The sequence below is a fragment of the Triturus cristatus genome, chromosome 11 (assembly GCF_964204655.1).
Source record: "Triturus cristatus chromosome 11, aTriCri1.1, whole genome shotgun sequence".
In the NCBI taxonomy this organism is placed as follows: domain Eukaryota; kingdom Metazoa; phylum Chordata; class Amphibia; order Caudata; family Salamandridae; genus Triturus; species Triturus cristatus.
In genome coordinates, this window is record NC_140594.1 from 1053459303 (window position 1) to 1053482117 (window position 22815).

At 44.6% G+C, this 22815-nt stretch overlaps 1 protein-coding gene across 2 annotated transcripts in view; it reads left to right on the forward strand.

The window, feature by feature from the left end:
- The window catches only part of DCUN1D1 (defective in cullin neddylation 1 domain containing 1), a 113701-nt gene that overhangs the window by 10522 nt on the left and 80364 nt on the right, over positions 1 to 22815 (forward strand). For both annotated transcript variants that reach the window (XM_085635360.1, XM_085635361.1), the window contains exon 2: positions 9386 to 9602. In XM_085635360.1, the coding sequence (XP_085491486.1) occupies positions 9386 to 9602 (217 nt within the window). The remainder of the gene's footprint in view (positions 1 to 9385; positions 9603 to 22815) is intronic.

Genomic DNA, 22815 nt, shown 5'->3' on the forward strand with positions numbered 1-22815 from the left:
GCTTTAAGCTGTGAGTGTTTGTTTTTATTTTTTAAATTCCCATAGAGTAACAAATATAATATAAATTTGTTTTGTGCACAATTTGAATTGGTATGGCATCGCAGCACTTTTGGTAATCTGGATCTGACTTTCCAAATGAATCAAAAGTTACCTTTGCAAGTAAAGTCTGATTCAGCTACTGAAGATGTGCTATGAGTAGAGTGAAAGGGTATTAATCTCTGTTAGGTGGATGTGTCATCTTCATTGCGTTGTTGGAGAATATTCTTGATGTTTGGCTGAAACCAGAGAGCTCCACCGAATTGTTGCTGCATCATCTAATACTGAAGGCATACCCGTTGCCCAATAGAAATGTGCGAAAGGCAGGTGGTGAATGTGAGAGCTGTTGGATAGCATTATAGCCAATTAATGGTTTATGTGGGCTGTATTGGATGTATGTTAAGTGTTGCCGTAGTGTATTCCCTTGTGTGATTGTGGATGTCCTGTCTAACATGCCCCGTTTGTTCCCGTGTGTATCCATGCCCAGAGTGGTTTGAAAATTGGATTAAAGCTGGAAACCATCCAAGCAAGGAAGTGATGTGAGAAGTGGGCTAAAGCCAGTGGGCATTTACCACGAAAGTAATGCTGTTAAGGTAAAAGTATGCATCTATGAGAGGAGAAAGTGGGGAAGCCGTGGAGAATGGCAGAGCAATATCAGGGAATCCCTGGAGCAGAGGGAGTCAGAACTGATGGAAGTAAGTGAACTTGCAATTTAAGAGTATAGAAATTCCAGTGATTGGTGTTCCTGAAAGTCTTTTGAACCTTAATTATGAGGGGAAACCTGTATCTTTCAGAATTCACACCATTGACCAAGATCTTATTGATCACCGGAACCAGATGGCGGGGATTGAATTTGGTCTTCTGCAGCAAGGGGCTCAGAAGTAAAAATTTGGCACTTTTTGTTTGAGCCACTGCCAGTTTCCTGTGGAATCTGGGGCTCTGTCCTGTATTCTTTATTTATTAATTTTTTTTTTTTTAATTTTTTTTTTTTTTTTTTTACAATTGCGTTCTGTAGGTGATCACTGGCCTTAGTTTCCAGGGTGAACGACATGCTGAGGATACACTCACCTTTTGGACCTTCCTAGAGAATCTAATGTCGCAGAGGTCACTGACAGCATGGAGTACAGCACTTAATGGAGGACATTTAGCTTCACCTTAATGTTGAAATAATTGGGTTATTGCTTGTTCTTTAACTTTTCTTGACCTAGCACTGGTCTAGGTTGTTGACCTGCTAACTTGGGTAACATTCCTTGCTTTCTCCTTCCTCTGTACAGTCTTTCAGCAATCTAGGTGTGGTCCAAGATAGATACCTATGTATTAGACATTTGGCCTCTTGGACCATTTCCAAGGTGGGACATGTCTTGGAGAGGGATCCTATTTACCTGCTGGTGCAAGCAGTGGTGTTCTGTAAGTTTCTAGCCGGTTTACCTTTGTACTGAAATATGTAAGCTAAGCGTATGATGCAGTTCCAGGCAGTAAAATCGTGAGCCTCTAGATTGGCTTATCTGTGGTAGGATACAATACTACCTTTTGTCATTCGTCTTGAGTGCGAGCTAAGAGATGTGCTAGTTTAACTTGAGTCTTGAGAATTTGGTTGCGCAGCACATGTAGTGGTGATGTTCAATTGATGTTTTGTGATGTGGCGGATGTGATACATGGCAGTGTGGTGGTTGCCTGTACTGGAGGTGAACCAACAGAGCAGAATCTATAGGCATCTTTGAGTACGCACTGATCATCTAGTACTAACTTATTGCCTCTTCCTCCACTAACGACGCTCTGTCATCACACACCGGCCATTTCCCTTCCTGTTATTGAGATGTACTCTAAGTCAATTGGTTATCCTCCTCTTCTCCCACACCATGACACTGCAGGATTCCCCCACACTAGTGCCTGTACCCCCAAATAGACTATTCGAGGGCTTAGCCAGGCTGCTGGAAACATTACATGCATGTTGGTCTTGCCTGTCAAAGTTGTACACTAATATCAGTACAAATACTAAGCAGGGTACCAGTACATAGCAAGGCCAAAGGCAATTTTTTTTTCCAGTGCAGGAAGTGCTTAATGCTGTTGTACAGTCACTCTTGATCAGCGTGTGGCTTGGCAACGAATGGTACTGAGGGCTGCGGTTGCGAGATCAAGTCGCACAAAAGACTGCTAACACCTTGGACAAGACTCTGCTGCTGAATCCTGTGTCGAGGGCTCACCCCCATCTACATAGTGCATCCTATCCTTCTCAGGCCTGGACAGCTCTACCCAAGCCACACATGCACAGCACTGATGTGCCTTACCATCAGAGTGCCAAGAACTAGTGGGCTTGCTTTCTGTGTGGAAAACACTGGCTTAACAGTGGTGCAATTAATGCATAAGTAGTCACAGCATTGCCTATGGAGCGTACAGACAATGACCAAATTGTTTTTATGTGCACTTTTCTTAATGCATATTTGAAACCTTACATGTCCAGCACACTATTAGAAGAAAAATATGTGTGAGAGAACCTAGTTATGGAGTTTTATGGCTCTAAGAATCGTAACCGAATTAGTGCGATTTCCCCATGTATGTCTAATATCTCATTTCCAGAGGTGTATCCTCAGACTCGTCATTTTCTTTCACATCATGTCTTCTAGATTTTAAACTGTATTTTGGAAAAAGGGCATTTTCAGCCTTTTCTTTTTTATGATTTGTTTTAGGGTTGCCTCTGTGAATATTACAAAGCAGCATTCACATTCCAAATGATGAAATGGGCGCTACCTTAGAACGCATCAAGAACCATACTCTGCACGTTCAGTGAATGTTGCAAGTGGTGCCCATATTTGTGGGAAAATAGTCTAGTAGGTTTGCAAGGTCCACTGTTAAGGACACCGTGCATCACTGAGTATCTGGGATGTCTGCTTCCTGCTCCTGATGCAGCCAACCTGATATTTCAAGAAGATAGGGGTTAGCAGGCATGTAATAAGTTGCTGCAAGTCACAGCTACATAAATGCCATTACTTAAAGACACTGCATTTTTTAAATATAACGTATTGGTATTTTATTACAAGCATTTAATTCTAAGCGACATTACAAAAGACATGGTTTGCTTCACAAATTGTATATAAGCAGTCTTGCTGATGAATGGAATATTCGTCGTAGTATGAGACCGTCTAGGTGAAGCAATGCACCTGCCAATAATGTCTGGAAAATAGAAACCAAACAACCAAAAACCTGTAACATGCTACATCTTGTAGCTGGGGGAGGGAGAAAGCGGAGTCTTAACAGACAGGGGGAGATAATCTGTGGGGCAGCAGGGATAGTCATTTTAGAAGCAGGATGTCAGATAGGGCGAAGCACAGCCGAACCTGGGAGGTCGCACAAGTGCAGTTTCTCATGGGTGCGCCAGTGGGAATATGAGTGAGGGCAGAGGGGCATGCTTCAGAGGGGTGTCCCCTGCCGGCTTGCTCAGAGGGAGCCGGCACATTCCAGCTGCTTTTTCAAGGTGGTGGAGAGTATCGTCCCTGAAAAGGTCCTGAAAGGCCACCAGTAATGCATCTCAACTCTGCACAAAGGACACTTTCGCAGTCCCCTGGCTGCCTCCCGCAGCAGTGCAAGGTGTTCATGTCTAGCCCAAACTATAACTGATTGCCGCCAAACAACTACCTGGGGTGGCGCAGGTGACTTCTAATGCTTGGTCACTAAGTACTTAGCTAACATTAAGGCAAGGTCTAAGAGGCGGGCTTTGAGTTTTTGTTTCTGAGAGCAGCAAAAGAGTCCTAATGCTCAGACCTCCCACTTGTGGAGAGCAGTGTTGCCTGTAAAGCGGCCAAGATATGAGATGACTGCTTGCCAGTAATACGAAAGGGATGAACTGGTCCATAGCATGTGGAGCACATTGGCATCATGCAAGTGACCGCATGGGTAGCAGGCCAGTGCATCTGCGAAATACTTATTCGGTTTAGCTGGGGTAAAGTAGGTCCTATGGAGGAGGAAAAATTGAAGGAGTTTGACCCCACCATTTCTGGACACCTGAGCAAGGTAATCCAGAACGGAAGTCCACTCTTTCTCTGAGAGAGCCCTGCCAATTTCTGCCTCCCACTTAGTCTTCAAGCCAGATTGGGGAACCTCTGTGTGTTCGCCAAAGCCTCTTGCTAGCCAATAGATGAAGTGTCTACCCTGTCCCAGAATATGTAGGTATTAGAGAACAGTATGCTGTGGCAGCTCCTCCATGTTCATGCCCCAGTCCGAGCGAAGCACTCTTCATCGGGGCATTGTACGTGAGGAAATGACCTGCAGTTATATTGTATTAGTTAGCTTTCTTTGCAAAGGTTAGGAGGGCCTCACCATGAAAGATCTCCAAGAGAAGTCAACCTTGCCTCCATCCAGTGACGTTGGGATGGAGCAGCCAGTGTGCTGTCAAGCGGAAAAGAGGAGCTGCTGGTGCATAGGAGCGGTCGAGGCCAAGAACTGCATTCCTCCGAAAGCATGCATACGTCACACTAGGGAAACGGGAGTGGAGCGATCGAGCCACACCATCAGGTAAGAAGAGTACCTGTGCCGTTTTAAGGATCAACGACAGCCACAGTGTAGTCGTGTCTATGAGATGGAGCTCAACAAGCCAGCGACAAATGCATTGCAGCTGGAATGCTAGATAATATTGCTCGAAGTTCCAGGCTCCCAGTCACACCATATCAGTTGGGCCCCACAGCTTTGCCAGTGCTACCTGGTAGCGGCCATTGCCCCCAAACTATTTCACCCAGAAGGGCACACAATGTGCGGAATAAGGACCAAGGAAGGAGTAGAGGTAAGTTAGAAAAATAGTATAAGAGCCAGGGCAGCACGATCATTTTCGAAGGAGCCACCCTGATGTATAGAGACAATACATTTGCATGCACACATCGCCTGTTGCTGAGATCTGTGTACAACTTGCATTGCATAGTTTGACACAACCCTGATGGGATGCAACCGGCTGATCAGTTTGTGGTGATAACATTTTGTGGCAAGACCACTGCATAGAGTGCACGCTAGTCTAGAAAATGTGAATTTGGTGCCAGATAAGAACTCCTAGGCCCCTCCTGAGGTACCTATTTCTACCTGCCCTTGAGATGCAGGCACTACATGGTCTCTAGTTTTTCTCCACTCATTCAGTACTGTTGGACTTGTGTGTTTTTCTTGTGCCTGCATTTCTGGAATTTGCAAAAGCGATTGCTTCTTTTTGCTACTCTGGTTGTGGTCTGTTTTTGTTATAGCTCAGCCTCTTTCACTAGTTGTGACCTGCATGCTTGCTGACAAAAATACTGTTGCGCCTGAAGCTCTTTCACTTGCTGTGTTTCGGATCCTAAATAAAGCACTCCTACCCGCCTACCTACATGGCTGATATTGACCAAGCTGTTGACCTGAGCCTCAGTTTCACCCAGGAGCTAGGCCAGATATTTCATTTTTAGGTCTGGTAGCCAAGACCTCTTGATTTTACTAAAATCATATGTTAAATATGCTTACTTATATCCACTTTCAACCGGCCCACTTCTTCGGGTAATTTGTTATTGTCATTCATATTTTTCTTCCACCCACTGCAGCGTACATCTTGGGCAGTAGGCCATCTCCCTTCAGCCATTGGCACACTTCACTGTAACGGCATTCTGCTATTCCACAAGGAACACATCCACACTCAGTAGTTCCCTTAAGTGCCAGGGATTACTATGACCCAAAAAGTTTTTGCTTTTAGCCAAGTTTTTTTTTTTAGATTGATGAGGGTCCAGCATCTTTCTCAGCAATAGGATTTTGCAATAACCATGACTCAACAAAAGCAGTTGAGTTTTCTCATAAATTCACACCATGTGTATACGTCAATGAAACCTTAGTCACCATTGTTGCACATACTCAACAAAAGCATTGACCAATACAAAATGCAAGCAGACCTGTTGGCCTTACCAGTGCTTGTGAGGTTTGGCTTTATGAATACTGCAAAGCGCTATTGATACATGCCAAAACCTAATGCCAGTGATACCTAAACTGGGCTTGATGCCTTTGCAGTTTGTTCATCTGTCAGCATAATTATTTAGGAACGGACATGTGCTTTGAACTTTGTTCTTTGTTTATTACTTTCCATTTTCATTGGTTTGGCGATGCTGGAAAATACATTTGGTCTCACTGAATCTCTCAAATCGTGGAGTGCATTGGCTCACTGCAGCAAGGGTCCTTCAACAATCCGCTATCATCATTCATATGTCGCATTGCATTATTTTATTGCACTGTGCTATTCGTGGCTGCAGTGTGATAAATGAAAATACTTTCGAATATTACCTTAAAAAGCTTTTCTTTGTTTAGAGTTGGGCAAGAGGGAACCTATTTTGAAGTCTACCACTGAGGCGTACTTAATGTTCGATCACAACGTCCTGCCAAGTTAGTCCACTGAAGAATTTACCCGACGTGTTCTTCACGCTGGCAAAGTAGAATTTCCTAAATTCTTCTCCTTTTGGATTTTTACTTTTAGCCACTTGGTTTTACTTGACTTACATTGATAGATATGGGGCTATGTGCAATAAATAATTATACCAAAGCACGCATCCAAGCAAGGTCCAAAGCTTATATAAAAAGTCCAGAAATCCTCAGTAGATTGAGTAATCAAAAAAAGTTGAGTAGACAAAAACGTATCGGCTGCCTATGATCAATATATGTTCCTTCCTACCTATATTCTATGGATTTGATGTTCGTCGGGAAGATTACAAGAATAAAAAGACTTCTGATTACTTCATTCTACTGAGGATTTTTGGACTTTTTATATACTCTTTGGACCTTACTTGGATTTGTGCTTTGGTATAATTATTGCAAGGTTACAGTTCTAAAGCTGGTGTTCTAGGACAATTACTTCTCCCTTGGATGGCAGGGTGGTCATACCATGTGAGCACCAGCTAGCAAAAACTTGTGCTCATTTACTACTTTGCCGCTTCATGTTGGTATCCATACGGATGTGTGAACATAAGCCATAGCCACCATTGCATTTGTAGATATGGGGCTACTTCCTTTCTGCACTTCCTTCCCTGAGGTTTTGTACATGGATCTCTTGATAGAAAATAACAAATTCACCCTAATTTGGAAATGTTCTCTGCTTCCTAATCAATTTTTTTTTTCTTTTCCTCTCTCAAAGGCTGAATTCTCCTGATTTATCACTTTTTCTATTTTATCATTACAATATTTGTAGCTGGTCCTAGAGTCTGAGGAGTCGTAAAGGTTAGCGTTAGTAATTGTTTTACCTCTCCGGGTCTTGAAGGCATAACCACTTTATGACCGCATGCCCTCAATGTGGGTGTACAACTTATAGCTCCTAAGGTCAGTGCTCTGTGTGGGTTGATGTCCAGCTGTTATTGTGATATGAACTCCAAAATAACTTCTTTTTATTGGTATACTTCATTTGAGAAAGGAAGTTTCCATCAGAAGAGGGTAGTTCTGCTGTTCATGAGGGGACCATTTGTCATATAATACAGAATAAACCAATATAAAATGCACATGGCTAGTAGTCTTTTACATTTAAACACAAAGTCCAACACATTCATTCATAGAAAACGGCTAACAACATTATTTTATTCAGTAAACAAATTAATGATTAGGTACTGATTATAGGCATGTGCTAAATGTTTTTGCCTACATGGGGCTTGACAGCCATTTTCAAACCATCCATCATGGCATCTCCTATAGCCTTTCCTACTGCATACCTTGTTCCCTTATGCTCCGCTTTGAAAATGGACAGGATTACTTTCCATCTAATATAGATCAAGTGTGTTCAATAGTTGGGCTCTAACTCTTTTCTTATGTTCAATGTATCCTTTATAAAACAGAATGAATTCTTATTTCCCTAAGTGTTACATTTGTGCTTAAGAGCGTCTCTCAATAGTTTGCAGCCTCTAAATGTAATGAAAAAATCACAGCAGGTATGAAGTTACTCCTTTGATTTGCTTTGTAATATGTATGTTCCTTCTCTCCATTGGATCAGAATTTGAGATCTAGTTATGTCTACTCTGTAGCAGTTCTATCTAGACTTGGGCAGTCTACCAGTTGAATTGCAGTGCCCTTGCCAAAAACACTTATCTTTGCTGAGGTTAAAATTAACAGTCAATGGCTAAAATAGTTATTAACTTGGTTCACATTTCTTTTGGTGTCCGATATTAAAGCTGTATCATCAGCAAATAACTGTGATTCAGTGTAAAATTATTTAACATTTCTGGTTCTTGCATAACAGCTGGACTGCAGTGTTTACCAGAGACTCCTCTACCTGTGCTGCCATAATCGGACTAATTCTCTACCTCTTCCTGGCCACAGACAGGACTGCGAGAATGAGAAAGTGTAGCTCAGCCCATCATATCATGTGCTTGGGCAAAATTCAAACTATTTGTGCCATTTCTACTTCATTTTTTGTATTGAAATGCTGCCTGTGGCAATTGAAATGCTAAATTCTTCCCAGTAAGAGGCAAAAGGTTTATTTCTCAAACCCTACTTGCGGTTAGTGTTCTGTTTGCAATCTAGCTAATTTACTCCTAATGGCTATATATATATATCTCCTTAGAGAATTCCTTCCACTCAAGGTCTGACAATGTGTTACTTCTGTAACTTAAATTACTTTGTGTCTATAAAAGAGAAAGATTTGTTCATATATTCATAGGATGTGCCCAAATATCTAATGTCCTACTTTATTGTCTGTTACCCTCGTAGTTTTCCTTTGGCTATGGCTCTGCTGCGGCTCCGTGCCCGACCTATGTTGTATAAAACTGCCACAAAAATGTCCTTTTATTGCACCCGAGATGTACACATCCAAAGTCTATGGTAATGTGTGGTCTACAAAGGGAGTTTGAGATTGCCAGAAATCCAAAATTGTCATCAGAGATATTGCTACAGTAATCTGACTCGATTCACTTTCTCAGCTTCCTGGTGTTGTGCGGTCCTACATGTGAGGTTGGTTTAGGGTATCTTGTTTGTGGCATATCCACTTGTTGCTGCTTACTGGTTGTAACCATTGCTCCACGTACTTGTCCTTCTTCAGGGCTTCGCATCCCATGCTCAAAAGTTGACACACACATCCCACTGTGACTTCCTTTGTAAAATATTTTCGTCTCTCAACCGTTTACTTGGAGAATTTGTATGCTATTCTATACAGTTTCTGCTTATTTACTGATGCTCCGAATGTGAAATAAAAATTCTGAAAATTGTCTATAAAGGTATGTTTAAACAATATTCTATGGAAGAGCCTCCAGAACAAAAGTAATAGTTTAGAATTTTGGAATGTTTGCTAGCCTAAAGTTCATAAAATAATTTTTTTTAGGCGATGAGGAAAAAAATAATTTAACTTTTTTGTAACTGTATCTTTATCTTATTCTGATTCTACTAGAACAAGTTGAAGTCGTCACAGAAGGATAAAGTACGTCAGTTTATGGTTTTCACACAATCAAGCGAGAAAACTGCAGTATGTTGTTTGTCACAGAACGACTGGAAGTTGGATGTTGCCACAGACAATTTTTTTCAGAATCCAGAACTTTATGTACGTGACAGCAGTAAAGGAACACTGGACAGGAAAAAGTTAGAACAGCTATACCACCGATACAAAGGTGAGTGCAGTGAATTTCTCAATTTGTTGCTTAGATCGTTGGTGGCCTTGTTTAATGGAAGCAAGACACAATAGCATGGCCCTTTAAAACATACTCAAAATTCATAAAAATGCAACTTGGTAAGGGGAATAGGTTTGAGGCATTCTGGTTTGTAGTATTCATGAATAGCAAACCATTATAACTTTTAGAAGTACATCTGAGACCTGAAAATTAAAACAGATTGGCAAAGGCAATTGGTCTCGCCTGTATGCAAGAGCTATTGGCTTGGCCAATATGTTTTAGCCATGTTGTGCACCAGAGTGGCTGCTGTTCAGCATGGTTAAAAGTTAGTGGGGTAAAGGAGAGCAGCATGGAGTGTCATTAAGTGGAGTGTTATGGAGTGGCATAGAGAGTTGTGTAGTGTCATGGCGTGGTGTATAGTGTTGTGGAGTGTTGTGGAGAGAGTAGCATGTTGTGAGTGTAAGGGAGTAGAGTAGAGTATCATAGTGGAGTGGCATTGAGTGGTGTAGAACACAGTGGAGTGGCGTAGAGGTTGTTGCATACTGTGGTTGAGTACAGTGGAGTAGATTGCCATTAAGTGGCATAGAGTGGAATAATATAGGAGAGTGGAGTAGAGTAGAGTATTGTAAAGTTGAGTGGCGTGGATTGGCATAGAGGGAGTTGCGTAGAGTATCATAGAGTGTTGTGGAGTATAGTTTAATTGAGTAGAGCATCATAGAGAGTAGTTTTGTGGATGGCCTTGAGTGAAGTGGCATAACGTACAGTGGTACAGAGTAGATTGGCGTAGACTGAATTGGTTTTGAGTAAAGTGGTGTAGACCGCACCGAGTGCACTGACGTAGAGTGGCATGTAGAATGGCGTATGGCACAGTGGTGTATTGTGCAGTGGCCTAGAGTAGATTGTTTCAAAGTAGAGTGAAGTGGAGTGGTGCAGGTTGGAGTGCAGAGGTGTAGAGTAGATTGCAGTAGCATGGAGTGCGGTGGTGCAGAATAGATTAGAGTGGCATAAAGTGGAGTGATGTGGAGTGTAGTGGTGTTGAGAGCATTGGTGTATAGCCCAGTGGCATAGAGTGGAACAGCAGAGTGCAGTGGCATAGAGTAGATTTTCAGAGTAGACTGAAGTATAGTGGAGTGGTGCTGGGTACAGCAGTGGTGTGGTTTTGAGTACAGAATAGAGTGGCATAGTGTGGAGTCGTGCATAGTAGAGTGGAATGACCTAGACAGTGCAGTGGCGAAGTGCAGTAGTGCATAGAAGAGTGGTGTAGAGTAGAGAGGCATAAAGGGCAGTGCCATAGTGCTGTGGTGCATAGTAGATTGGAGTAGATTGACACAGAGTGCATTGGTGATAGTGCATTGGCTGTGTGCGCGGTGGTGTAGAGTGTAGCGGCACAGAGTGGCGAAGATTAGAGTGGCGTAGAGTGCAGTGTTGCAGAGTAGAGCGTCAGGGTGCAGTAGTGTATAGTGCATTAGTTTACAGTGCAGTGGCGTAGAGTGTAGTGACATACAGTGCAGTGATGCAGAGTAGATTGGCATGCAGTGGTTTTGACTAAATTGGTGTAGGGTGCATGGGTTTTGAGTTGAGTTGTGTAGAGTGGAGTGGCGGAGAATGGAGTGGTGTAGAGTGCAGTGGTGCACAGTAGATCGATGTAAGGTGTAGTGGTGTAGAGTGGTGCAGACTAGAGTGCAGTGTAGAATGGTATAGAGTTCAGTGGTGTAGGGTGCAGTGGCATAGGGTAGATTGTCTCGAAGTGGTGCACGATAGAGGATAGTGATGTAGAGTGGAGTGGTACAGAGTAGAGTGCAGTGTGGTAGAGTGGCGTGGAGTAACATTGAGAGCAGTGGTACATAGAGTGGTGTGGAGTAGAGAGCATTGACATAGTGGAGTGGTGCAGAGAAGAGTGAAATGACGCAGTGTGAAGTGCTGCAGAGTAGAGTGGAGGAGGGTAAAGTGGAGTATGCATGTTGTGGTAGCATGCTGCCATTACAGACCACACATCTTCAATTGAAATGACCATTACATTTGCACAGACATACAGTTTTACTGATGAAAGTATACAGCACATAAAGTATAATGCGTGGATAAGTAATCACCTCACCTCGTGTATTGATTTGTCTTGATCATATTAAAATATTTGTTACCATCACACTTCATATTTACCCAAAAACTTGCTTCATTTGTGCTGTCCAAATTCTGATATATTCTGAAATATCTCCACAGTTCCTTTTAACTACATTTAAATTTTGTTATGTACTTAAAAATTATCGTACTGCCTGCATCATTGTCACATAAATCCTCTCACTTTGAAGTTAAAGAAAGAAAAGTAAACGCCAAGCACCATGGAAGACAGAGCCTGACATTTGACCTCTGATTTTGACTGCATAGCAAATCTGACAATATAAGAACACAATTTAAACGCCTGTTTACAGAAATCCAGTACTAGTGGAAGACTACATCAAATAATGTTTGGGCAAGGGAATGGTCCAACTCAAGCTGGCCAGCCTAAAACACACACAGCCAGCATATAGAAAGCAGGCAAATGTGAGTTACAAACCATAGAGCCAATGGTAGGCAATGGGCAGAATGCATTCCCCGGCAAGCTTTCCGAATGTCTGCATCGTTGGCAAACCAGACAGCTGTGCTTTCTGGTAGGCTTCGACCCAAAAAACTGTTTAACCCTTTTATTGCCGATGTGTGGGCATGGTGCGTGGTTGAAGATGTTACATTCTGTTTTTTTTTTCTTTCAGAAATGTCAATGTGGTTCAAACACATTTAACTATTTTACCATCTGTAATATTTGGGTTGCATTTGCCTAGCTCCTCGTACCCTTAACTGACAGGTAGCATGCCACTGAGTTGGGCTGCTTCTGATGGAAGAATGTGTACCCATCTTGTTGCCTTTATGGGTAGTCTTTTGATACAATATGTGAGCCTTGAGTGACGGTAGGCTTAATGCATTTGATGATAGAGTATGGATGGCTAGAAAGTGGAGGAGTATGGATGGCTAGAAAGTGGAGGAGTACAGTGTAGCTTATGTGGAGAGTGGTTTGGTGTTGTGTGTGTGTGTGTAAATGTGGTAGAGGTTGCTCAAAACTATGTTGCTGTGCATAAGTGTAAGATAAAGTATGACAATGGGTGCGGTCATGTACACAGATGTATACCATCTTGGAAGTGAAATATATCCTAAGGTTTCAAATGCTTTGAATATGAGGCATAAAATATGCCAATGGTGAAGGATGTTTCCATGGACGTACGGTCCTAATTAAGTTTAGTATATACTCTGGAGTTCACGCAGCAGAGAAGGAACCCATAGGATTTGGCTACCGGCTGTGCTATATACTCTGATAGGTCCACAATAGCGTGATAGAGGATCACCCATTATACAACCAGTTATGGTACTTGCTCTAAGAAGTTCAGCCAGGGTGACCATAAACAACCAATACATAAACCATTATACTACCATTTATAGGATATCCTTTGAGGTGTCCTCGCAGGAGTAGCATAGGATCAACTTGTTTAATGTGCACTATACAGTTTGTGTCTATGCTCTCCAGCTCCACACAGGAGTACATGAGGAGCAACCCATGGGAATGGCTGTGATACAAGCTATACACGGTGATAGTCCAACTAATATTGCTACAGGAACAGCCATTCTATAACCAGCCGTGCATTATCCCCCTGAGTTGTCCACTAAGGAGGAGTTTGGTGCAACCCAAAAGATTGTAAAATACTATGACTGCAGTGAGAATGGGATTGTGACTAATACTGTAGACCGATTACAGCAATAGAAAGGGATTGACAAGAGGATGGCATCAACGTAGGCAATATGGGATTCTGGCCCAAGCCCACTCCAGGCTCTATGAGCCCCGAACAAGGAGGTCACCATATAAAGTTGCCACAGGATTACATCCCTAAAGTTTCTGCACTCTACCTGGATTCCTGGAAGAAGAATTTAAAGTAGGCTGTAGGGGAGGGGCAGACGCCAGGTGGGGCCGGGCTGTAAACAGAAGGTAAACTACAATAGACCATGAAATCTCAATAGTTTCAGGAGTCGAGGGCATTCAATTAAAAAGACTTGAGAGGTAAAGTATACAGTATACAAACCACACACAAGCAGCAAGGTCACTGCATTTGAAGGTAGCACTGCCAAAAAATCACTACTTTATGGCACCAGTTGCACTAAACTATTTTTGGGACATGATACAGACCAAATGGTTATAATGAGCCCTGACAGCAGTTGGCTCGACAAATGTGACTCATTGCATACTATGTAGTTCAATCTTTCAGCAAACCTAAAAAACATTTGTTTGCACATAGAATATGCCGGCATTCGTGAAGCCAGTAGATCTGGCTTTAATGTGCTCATGTTTGCAAACACAGGTGTACCAAATGCTGTTTGCATGCATTAGCAGAAGCCTACATTATCATCGGCTGTTAGTAGGTGTTTCAATATTAAATTACAATTATGGTGTAGAGTACCTTTGATATACATTTGATATTTCATAACTGATGCATTACTGTTACTAGCACAATTGGATTAATTGTTTCTATAAAGATACTAGATTTACAGAAGAACGACCAAGGCAATTTATTGTCCATGCTTCTCCAACGAGTAGCTCGTGAGCTACTGTTAGCTCTCAAGCTACCTGTGAGTAGTCTCGTGTGCAGCCAATCCCATTAAATAAGAAGCTTTTACTTGTTTAAATTAATATGCGTATAACAACATTGAAAAGTGTGTATTCAAGATGAAAATGGGTGTATTTTCAGAACTGAGCTGATGGCTGAATTTCCAAAATATATTTGATCAATCATGCAGCGTTGAGGAGACTTAAAATTTATATTTTTGGGGCATTGCAGCTATGGCGTTATATATTACCCAGCAGAGGCATTCCAAAATGACAAACTCTTTTTTTAAAAAACAATTAGTGCTGTAACCCTTCCTCATAAACTGAGGTGAACACTGCTGGTAATTTTGCATATGATGGCCACTAATGTAATCTTGTCTGATATGGTCCAGATTACATCAGTAATAATATTAGTAGCTCTGGGTGATTTTCACTGAACATAATTAACTCTCATTAAAGTAAAGGTTGGAGACTCCTGAATATCTATGATCCCGTTACTCATAGAATCACCACATTGGAAAAAGGACCACAATGGCACAAAGAGTGACTGACCTTGATGAAGTGTAGTGCACAATCTAATCTTGGGAATAAAGCAGGGCCAAGCTAAACTAACGAGAAAGATCACCAAGAGAAGTGTGTAAATACTGGACAATATGTGAGGTGTAATTTTGAAGGAAATTATATTTTAAAAAACAAATTCACCTAAAAAATTATTTTCTTTAGAAAGAACCCGATTTTTTTTTTTTTTTTTTTTTTTTTTTTAAATCGTTCTTGGTTTCTGGTGTATATCAGCATAGCATTAGGCATGTAGTGAAAGCCGCACAACTGATCATTTCTGCAGTGCATATCGTAATGGCGGAGCTACATGAAAACTCTGCAGAGTTCCATGGGCGGAAATCTGTGCAGCGCACTGATTTTTAGCACCAGGAGCTTGTTCTGCGCTGCAAAATCGGAGCGAATGACACCTAGCTGCGTGCCAGATGCCGCTGCTTCTTTGCTGCTGCTCGAGTAGATTTTGTACTTGAGCGACATCGTTCTCACAGCGAATGGTCGCAGCCGCCTGTGTTGAGAATTCCTGCCAGGTCCCCTCCTAATAGCACCCGAAAATAACTCTAGGGGACGCTAATTCTCACTCACCAACTTCCTGTTGGCAAGCCACAATCAATCAGGGGTTTATATAGCGCGCTACTCACCCGTGAGGGTCTCAAGGCGCTGTGGGGGGGGGGGGGGGCAGCTCCAGATCATTCGAAGAGCCGGGTCTTGAGGTCCTACCTGAACGTGTGCAGGGTCAGGGAGCATCTGATGTTAACCGGGAGCTCGTTCCAGGTTCTGGCTGCGATGTGGGAAAAAGCTCTCCCGCCGGTTCTGTTCCTGCGGATGCGGGGGACCTCTGCCAGGGTGAGGTCGTGGAGCGGAGGTTCCTCATGAGTACGTGAAAAGATACTATTTCGTTGAGGTATTTGGGTCCGATGTTGTGGAGGGACTTGTGGGTGAGGAGTTTGAAGGTGACCCTCTTCTCGACGGGGAGCCAGTGGAGGCCTCTTAGATGATGGGTCATATGCTCATGGCGCGGTGTCCCGAGGAAGAGTCTGGCTGCGGCATTGTGAATGGTCTGGAGTCTGTGCATAAGAGTTTTGTTGATTCCGGTGTAGAGGGCGTTTCGTATTCCAGTCTGCTGGTAATGAGTGTGTGGGTGACGGTCCTTCTGCAGTTGGCAGGGATCCACTTGAAGGTCTTACGGAGGATGCAAAGGGAGTTAAAACTGGTGGAGGTGATGGCGTTGATCTGGCGGTTCATAGAGAGGGAGGAGTCGAGGATGATGTCGAGGTTTCGAGCGTGGTCTGTAGAGGTGGGTTGACTCCAGAGGGCGGAGGGTCACTAGGTGTTGTCCCAGGCGGAGGTGCAGGGGCCGAGGATGAGGACCTCGGCCTTCACCGAGTTGAGCTTTAGGCAGCTGTCCTTCATCCAGGCTGCCACGTTCTTCATACCTTCCTGGAAATAGAGTCTGGTGTCTTCGGGATTCTTCGTGAGCGAGAGGTTGAGCTGGGTGTCGTCGGTGTAGGATACGATGCTGAGCCCATGCTGTCTGACGATGGCGGCGAGGGGGGCCATGTAGATGTTGAAGAGCGTGGGGCTGAGTGATGATCCCTGGGGTACTCCGCAGTTGATTTCCGTGGGTTTGGAGAGGAAGGGAGGGAGTCTGATCCTCTGGGTTCTGCCGGAGAGGAAGGATTGGATCCAGTCGAGGGCGGGTCCTTGTATTCCCGTGTCGTGCAGTCTAGCTACGAGAGTGCGATGAGAGACGGTGTCGAAGGCTGCGGAGACGTCTAGCAGGTTAAGGGCTGCGGTGTTCCCTGGTCAAGTAGCATGCGGATGTCGCCGGTGGCGGTGAGGAGGGCTGTCTCAGTGCTGTGGTTGCTGCGGAATCCAGACTGGGAGGCGTCCAGGCTGGAGTTCTCTTCTATGAAGGCGGTCAGCTGAGTGTTTACGAGTCTCTTGGCGACTTTGGCCGCAATCGGGAGGAGAGAGATGGGCCGGTGGTTTTTCAGGTCCGTTGGGTCGGCTAATGGTTTTTTGAGGAGGGGTTTAACCTCTGCCCGTTTCCAGTCGTCTGGGCAGATGCCTGATCTGAGGGAGGCGTTGATGGTGCGCCCCAGTTCGGGTGCGATGGCGGTGGCGCCCCCGTGGAAGATGTGTGGTGGGCAGGGGTCCGTTTGGGCTCCTGAGTGTGTTTTCTTCATGGTCGCCTTGATGAGTTCGACTGTAGCGGGATCCTAGGACGTGATGGTCGGCTTGTCGGCGGTAGTGAGTAGGGGGGTAGTGCTAGTCGTTGGTTCGCTGAAGTTGTCGTAGAGGGCCTTGATCTTCTGATGGAAGTAGGAGCTGAGCTTGTTGCAGAGTTCCTTGGAAGGTGTGACGTCCGTGGCTTTGCAGGCGGGTTTTGCGAACTGCTGTATGACGTTGAACAGTTCCTTGGCATTGGTCGCGTTGGTCTGGACTTTGTCTCTTATGAAGGTCCGTTTGGTGTCTCTTATGTGCTGGTGGTATTCCTTCAGGGCGCTCTTGTGGTTGTTCCGTGGTTTTCAGGCTTCGCCAGGTTTTCTCTAGGCGTCTGCAGGAGCGTCTGGCTTCTTGAAGTTCTGTGGTGAACCAGGCGGCTTTTAGCGGGTGTTGTTTGGTGGGGTGGAGGGGTGCAAGCTTGTCGGCGCAGCGGGAGATCCATCGGTGAAATTCTATGGCAGTGGCGTTGGTTTCTGTTGTGGCGATTGGGGGGGGGGGGGTGTGACGGAGGGTGGTGCTTAGGTGCTCCTCTGTGACTTTGCTCCAGTTCCGTCGTTACGGGCGTTGAGCGGGCTTGGGCGCGCTGGTGGTGTTGAAGGTGAAGTGGACGCAGTGGTGGTCAGTCCAGATGGGTTAGGAGGTGTGGCGGAAGCGGATGTTGGTTCCTCCCGCGAAGATGGGGTAGAGGGTGTGGCCCGAACTGTGGTTGGGCGTGTTGACTAGTTGCTTCAGTCTGAAGTTGGCGAGGTGGTCGAGGAGAGTGGTGGAGTCGGGGTCGTTGCTGAGGTGGAAGTTCAGGTCACCGAGTAGAATGTAGTCCGTAGAGGTGACGGCGTGGGGTACGGCGAGCTCGGCGATGGTAGTTGCATGGTGGGTGCAAGGTCCTGGCGGTCTGCAGATGAGGGTGCCTCGTAGCATGGTCCTGGGGCTAGTCTGGATCTGGAAGTGGAGGTGTTCTGTGTTGGAGTGGGGCTCACTCGTGCTGGAAGTGGAGAGGCGTAGGGGGATCTTGTGAGCGATGGCTAGTCCTCCTGGCTGTTGTGGACTGTCCTTTCGCTGGATCTTGTAGCCTTCAGGGATGGCAGTGGCGAGGTCGGCATCGGAGGTGGCGTTGGTCCAGGTTTCAGTGAAGAAGGCGACGCGTGAGAAAAAAACTCTGCCACGCAGCGTTTGGTGGAACTAAACTCTGCAAACTCCACGCGTAGCGGAATTTATCGCTCATTTCTAATCCTAATGAAAGGAAGTGTTTAAGATTAGACATTAAGTGCCAGAGACTTCTCCAAAACAACTTAGTTAAGATACGGCAATATGTCCATAATACTTGAACTATTGTCCAACAAACCAATGGCTTTTAGATGTTTATTTTTCAAAAGTATAAAAATGCATAGAATAAATATTTTTTACGCCATAAATATATTCATTGTATAAACCTACTATAAGTCAGAGACCTATATAAAGATATTTAACACCTAATATATTGAAGAGCACCACCAACAACACTCTGAAAAAATAACAACATCTTGTACATTGAGCAACTAACAAGACGTGGAGGTTTATTACAATACAGAAACACAAAAACCAGCGAACGATAAACAATCGTAACGGACAGAGAAAAAACAAAAACCAGCAAACAATACTCAATGTATTCGGAATCACTCGAATATTCAATAATACACATTTCAGCAGAAAAAGGCGTTTTTTTTTTATATACGTCTCTTCCTGTCCAGGAGGTGAGGATTGCCAGAAGAGGAATGAGTGTAATATGATTTTTCCTTTTGTAGGAAGCAACTATTTAATCCTTTATATATGTAGATATCACTCATGAGAGAGGTTGATAAATGTTCTCTCTTCCAGTTATTCCAGCTCGTTCCTATAGATCACCCTCGGGCTCCTTGTGTGAGTCCTTGTGGTGGTTCAGCATTCAGCTGTAATGCCAATCACCCAACCGGTGGAGAAAAGGAGCTCCGTGAGGCTTTGGGTGATTGGCGTTACAGCTGAATGCTGAACCACCACGAGGACTCACACAAGGAGCGAGGAACGAGCTGGTACGTGAGGCCATGGCTCAATAAGGTCCCCGAATGAAACTCTAAGAAGTGTCCCTGACGTGTGCCAAGCGACTGTATTTGCCCTGACGAAATCGCTACAAACACATTTGGCGATGACACCTGTTGGCACTACATAATGGTATGCATATTAAGCAACCTTTTTAAGCTTTGAATTGGGTGCACATCTAAGGAAGAATAAAGTTTGAACCTATAGAGGGTGCATCTGCTTCATTTTTTACTTTCATTATTTATCCTCACTATTCAGTCGTACTTTGGTATGTGATTTCTTCACCACTTACCTTCACATTTTTGGGTCTATCTTTGTGAACACTTTGTTTAATATTTTTAGGAGCGTGATGGCAACCGATGATGACAAGAGTGGGCAGAGCTGATGAGTACCAATCAGCAGGCTCAATTGATGTTGCGCACGTGAGGTGCCATCATGCCTCGCTCACATTTTTTCTTACACACATTTTTTCTTACACACATTTTTTTCCAACACACATTTTTCCATAACTGGAAAAATACCCGGTGTATTTTACATGAGCCCTTACACCGTGAGGCTCATTGGGGAGACTGCCTGAAGTAAAATCCTTTATAAATCAAAAACTGAAGGTGGCTAGCTTGTTGGTGACTACCTCAGATTTGAAATACGGGAAGTACAAGATACCTAAAGTGATAGGGCTTGAACCACAGCTTATGGCCATTATACCTTCTAAGACCTAGGCCTGTGTAGATAAATATTGATTGAGAGGAGGGCGATCTAGGTCTTTCTCCCTCTGTAGCTCCTTATTGTGTGCATGACACTGGCTGCAGACATGCTTCCAAAAGCCTCCAAGGTGTCCGATGGGTTTGCTGCACTCTCGGCAGATTGCAAACGCACGATTTCACTGGGTTATGATCTCTGTGCACGCTTACCTTAATAGAGAAGTCTGAAATAGAAGTGTAAAAAGGCATAGATACAAGAAAAAAAATCAGTCACACCATCTCCCAGAAATGGTGGGGGCGACGTCTGTTTTGTCCGGGGTCATCTTGTTCATAGCAGACATTAAGTCAAACTCATGCAAAATAGCATTGAAGGGTATGTTCCAGGTGCAGTCCGGAATGGCGCACACATCCCATATCTTTAACCCCCCAATGCCCGAGATTCCCTCACATATGAACACTGTTATAAGGTGGTTAGAACAGTACTTCTTGCGCTGGGTCATGTTCCTCAGTAAGGAACCCAACCGTGTATTATATGCTTCTGTCGAGCAGGCTATTGCGCTGTAAAATTTTAAAGCAATAGCCTGCTCGTCCCGCTAGATAATGACATCGCCAGTAAAGTAGGAGAAATGTGGGGCAGCATAACGGAGCTGCCTAGAACTGCTAAAGAGACAAAAGTTACTGGACCCCCCTTGGCTCTTCCTGAGATAGGGAGTAGCTTACACAAAGAAAGTTTTATAACCGTCCAAATTAAATCTATTTTCAACAGCCCATGTCTCCTAGAGGCAGATCACATCAAAGCCTCTTACAAAAAGCACCAAATCTGGGTCATCAAACTTTCTCACAAGCCCTGCAATATTCCATGAAACAAACTTGTACCCCTTACAGTCTTAACCTGAACCCAAAGGCCCAACCAAACACTGTAATGAAGGGACATCTGACTCGGGCGGACCGACACCCAGTCCATCGCAACATTCTAATGAAATCAGGGGCGCAAACCTTTTAGATGTACTTATACCTGGAATTGCCTGTTGCTGGCTCCTGTAAACCACATTTGAGGACCACCCCAGGGTATTTCCAAGTAAAAGCAATGGGTGGATCAAAAGCCTGTAAAAAATAACCCAGTGGAAGTACCACAATGGCCGAGTTACGACCTATGTGGTTGAGTTGCGCGGCCTTACCTAAGATGCTAGTTACCACGAAAGGGCTGTTAAAATTAATATTAAGCAAAACCAAAGGGGGATGATGGACGGAGTGTTGAACAATGCAAGCACTCACTCCCAGTCAACTGATCTGGGTTTAATCCATCATCATTTTTTAGCTTACTCCGCCACCCCAGTTCAGACATGGCAATATGCAAATCAGTCTGAACCTGTGCCTCATGGGAACAGTCCAGCCCGAACTGCCAAGCCATGTCTTCCCTGGACCGGAAACAAGCATCCTGGGACCGGTTTCTGGCTAATCAGCCATCATCAGCCAGGCTAGCTTGAACCCAGTGGCCAAGTGAGCAAGGGACCCACGTCTGGCCATACCCTGCCAACTTAGGGCAAACAAAGCAAAACCAAAGTGGGATGATGGACAGAGTGTTGAACAATGCAAGCACTCACCCCCAGTCAACTGATCTGGATTTAATCTAACATCATTCTTTAGCTCACTCCGCCACCCCAGTTCAGACATGGCCATATGCAAATCAGTCTCCGTCCCAGTCTTTCTTGGCACTACCCAACTAATGATGATCTACGCAGCATGATGATATGGCTTTCTACCTGCGACCCTGAGCCAATGTTTAAGTTTGACCAATGGACAACTTTGTTCTTCAGTAGGTCAAAGTCTTCCTTTGCACCCGGGGCAAGTCAAGGGACGTTGGCTAAAACCACTACAAGTGGAGTTGACTCTGGTGGCAGGTGTACAGTACACAGTCTCTGGGTAGAGTTGCTAGATTCCTCTGAATGAATCCCACCCAGCCTTCCGGTAGAATCCTGTTAGACCCGCCTGCTTCAGATCCTAAGTTCTAGTACTGCTTGAGATGTGAGGAACCCCCAACATTACGAGTAACTGGCAGGGTCGATGTTAATGTCCTGTTCAGTGATGGAGTCGATGTAGATGAACATGCTGAAGGCACTTGATGGCACATACGCTGAGTTACCACTGCAGACACAGGCTTAGATAAGAGCTTGCAGCCAAGCTCCTGCACATTGCGGCAAGTTCAAGGAGGCCGACCGCTGGGGCCGGAAGACAAGTGGGCAGTACTGTAAGGTCACCTTGCAGTAAAGTGGTCTGCTTGTTCAGATTGTTTTCAATCGCAGAAGCATGGTGTAAAATGGGTTCTCGTTTAAGATCCAGGGTTGATAGTAAGGCTATCTTAAGAGCGTCAAACAAACCCATCATGTCCAGGCTGGGCTCTGTTGAGGAATCTAGGGAATTAGGGTGCGAACCAATGCATTTTAACTCTTCTCATGACCCCCTATCGAAGGGCACTTCCTCTTTGCTCTTACTCCCTTCACCACTCTAGGGCCCACCCCTGGGCTACGAACACTGTCCGAGGTGCTGATGACTGAGCGCTGTCCTGTTGAAAAGGAGTTGGGGAGGACAGGCATGCACCCCCAATCAAGGCTGGTGCCACATCTGCAGGGCCAGCAGGGGAAACTTGTTCCAGGGATGCTAGTCGTAAGGGCACAGGGGAACTCTGAATGGGGAGAGGTATGGGAGATCAGGATAGTCGACGAGTAGCCAGCTCAATTTCCTAATCCAGGACCCCTACGGCTGGTTGCAAGAAAGCGTCCATAGTAGGCATGGTGTTCACAGGCTCCTTGGCAGGAAATCCCCTCAGGCCTACGTCTCCCCATAATAGCAACCCAAGCGACTCTGAAAAATGGCCCAACTGTGCAGGCTCTTCACTGGCTCCCAGTCAAACATCGGGCGCAATTTAAAGCCCTTTGTACGGTCTACAAGGCCCTAAAGGGAGCAGGCCCGAATACTTGAAACAGCGGTTTCAATTGTATATTCCCAGATTAACCTTGCGCTCCATGGCAGCAAAACAAGTGATTGTTCCCCCAGTTAA